Source organism: Cyprinodon variegatus, unplaced genomic scaffold, assembly GCF_000732505.1.
Source record: "Cyprinodon variegatus isolate N-32 unplaced genomic scaffold, C_variegatus-1.0 Scaffold910, whole genome shotgun sequence".
Lineage (NCBI taxonomy): Eukaryota > Metazoa > Chordata > Actinopteri > Cyprinodontiformes > Cyprinodontidae > Cyprinodon > Cyprinodon variegatus.
In genome coordinates, this window is record NW_015151363.1 from 82,412 (window position 1) to 84,696 (window position 2,285).

The window sequence follows — 2,285 nt, forward strand, 5'->3', positions numbered from 1 at the left end:
ATCCAGAGAAGGGTCTTCAGGTTTGGCTCACGCGGGTAGGCGCGGCAGGTTAAGCTCATCCATAGCTTCACGATGAGACAGGATTCCTGTGAGGCAAAAACAAGCAAGAGTTAGAATCTTATCTCAACCAGAGATAGTAAAGATTCTCAGGTGCTAACCAAACTAGATCAACACTGCGGCGTTGAGGCAAGGTCTGAAGGCAGGTTATATAATGGTGGATCCTCTGATGATGAGATGGGCCACAGGTGTGTTGGGAGCTCAGCTCAGGAGGACCCACGGCGAACTCTGCTGGAGGAAGGTGGTACAGCTCCAGATCCCAACAGTAAGCATCTACCATAAGGTGTTAATGTCCATGCCCCCCCACCAGCTCAACAGGCCCCGAGGCCCCCCAGCACACCAGAGGCTCCGGCAGCACCGCACAACTAGGCGTACACCGGTCCAGACCCCAAGCAGCATACCCCACAGAACCCGAACCACCAATGCACCGCCGGGGCAGCCGTCTGAGGGCAACACACCCCAGGGACCCCAGACCCCCGGACCAACCCAGTGGCAGCCCAGCTACCAGGCCAGTAACCCACATCTGTCACCACGGAACTCCCCAAGAGCACCTCAAGAGGTCGCTGTAGGAAACACCGAGGCATCTCAAGTCCTGCCACGATGGGGGAAACAGAATCCAGGGTCAGATCCAACAGGCACCCCGCTTCAAGCACCCCCCAGAGCCCCAGTACCCAGGGACCCCAGAACCAGCCCCCACGCCCCACAGGACATGTCCCACAGCCTCTAACTCCAGTAAGTGATGGAGTCGATCAAGGGAGCCCAGAGACATCGGTCTGATGCGGATGTAGATGCTGTCTCAAGATTAATTTAATCCAACAACAGATCTCTAAACTGACTGATGCTGAGTTTTTCCATACTTTTTCAATTTATGAGGATAGTTTTCTTTGCGATACATAATGCAGTGAAAGCTATTCAAACTGTTTTTTTTTTCCCCAAAGAGCTTCCCTCAATGTCTCCCAGCAAGCAAACATATGGGGAAGGTAGAATTTTACAACTCAGGCACTTTGATAAGTCCTTACAGATCTGTACACAGAACCTCTGAAAGGGCGTGCATAACCATAAAGTGTGAATATAGTTATCAAGTTGTTTGCTTATGCACTGTGGAAGGATATTAGATTGTGCAAATCCCATCTTAAATAATCTTTGACCTGTATAGTGCACTCTGTGGAGGATTTTGTATTGTATTAGTTGTAAATTGGGGTTTCTAGTCATGTTAAAAGTTCTTCAACATATTTGAGCCCAGATGTTATATTGCGTATTTAATGTAGAAAATGTGATAAACTCAGTACCTTCAAATAAATGATCCAGATAATTAATGCCTTTATTCTTCCAGTAAGGAAAGTTCATCATATTATTGTTTTGTAGAATGTCAGGGTTATTCCAGATGACGACTGCACGGCATAAGAGATTAAATCATAATTCTAAGAAATTCCCACCATGCTGTTGGGGAAGAGCCATTTGACATTAGAGCTAATAAACTGCAAATCTGAAATTATGATATTACAGCATATATCCTGTTCTGTGTCTATCCAGGGCTCAACTAAGGGATTATGTTTTATCCATTTAGAGATGTATTGTAATCTATTTGCTAATTAGTAGTTTTGGAAGTTAGGTAAATCTAGTCCCCGTCTGTCTTTAGTTTTCTGTAATGTCTTTAAGCTGATATGAGGGGGTTTGTCCTTCCAAAGAAATTTAGAGATGGAAGAATCTAGAGATTTAAACCAATCGGGTGATGGTTTATTTGGGATCATTGAAAATAATTAGTTAATTCTAGGTAAGACCATCATTTTAATTGAGGCTACCCTACCTATAAGGGAGATCGGAAGCGATTTCCATCTTTCTAGGTCCTCTTCTATTTTTTTTACAATCGGGATGTAGTTGAGCTTTGGTAACTCAGCTAATTTAGATGACACAAAAATTCCCAAATATTTGATATCTCCTGATTGCAATTCTAGACCTGTAGACCTGAGGGAGAGCAATAATTGGTAGCAGGGGCGTGCATACATAGACACAAGGTGGTGCTAAAGCACTAGGAAGTTTGCCCTTTATCAACGAAAATGCCCATATGAAACTCATTTTTTTTATTATTATTATTATTATTAATATTATTAAGATTTTACCGAGGTCAGTTTTGAAATGATCAAAGCTGAGTAGCTTTGCCTCGTCTGTTCCTGTTTGGCTCTGACGTCATCCTGGAAAGAAACATCAGCTGTGCTGCTTCCATCAAC

The 2,285-nt window shown here is 43.9% G+C and overlaps 1 protein-coding gene across 1 annotated transcript in view; it reads left to right on the forward strand.

The window, feature by feature from the left end:
• The window catches only part of LOC107099802, a 5,034-nt gene extending 4,250 nt beyond the window's left edge, over nucleotides 1-784 (forward strand). The window contains exon 2 of the mRNA XM_015398069.1: nucleotides 368-784. Within this exon, the coding sequence (XP_015253555.1) occupies nucleotides 368-784 (417 nt within the window). The remainder of the gene's footprint in view (nucleotides 1-367) is intronic.
• Nucleotides 785-2,285: the final 1,501 nt, after the last annotated feature.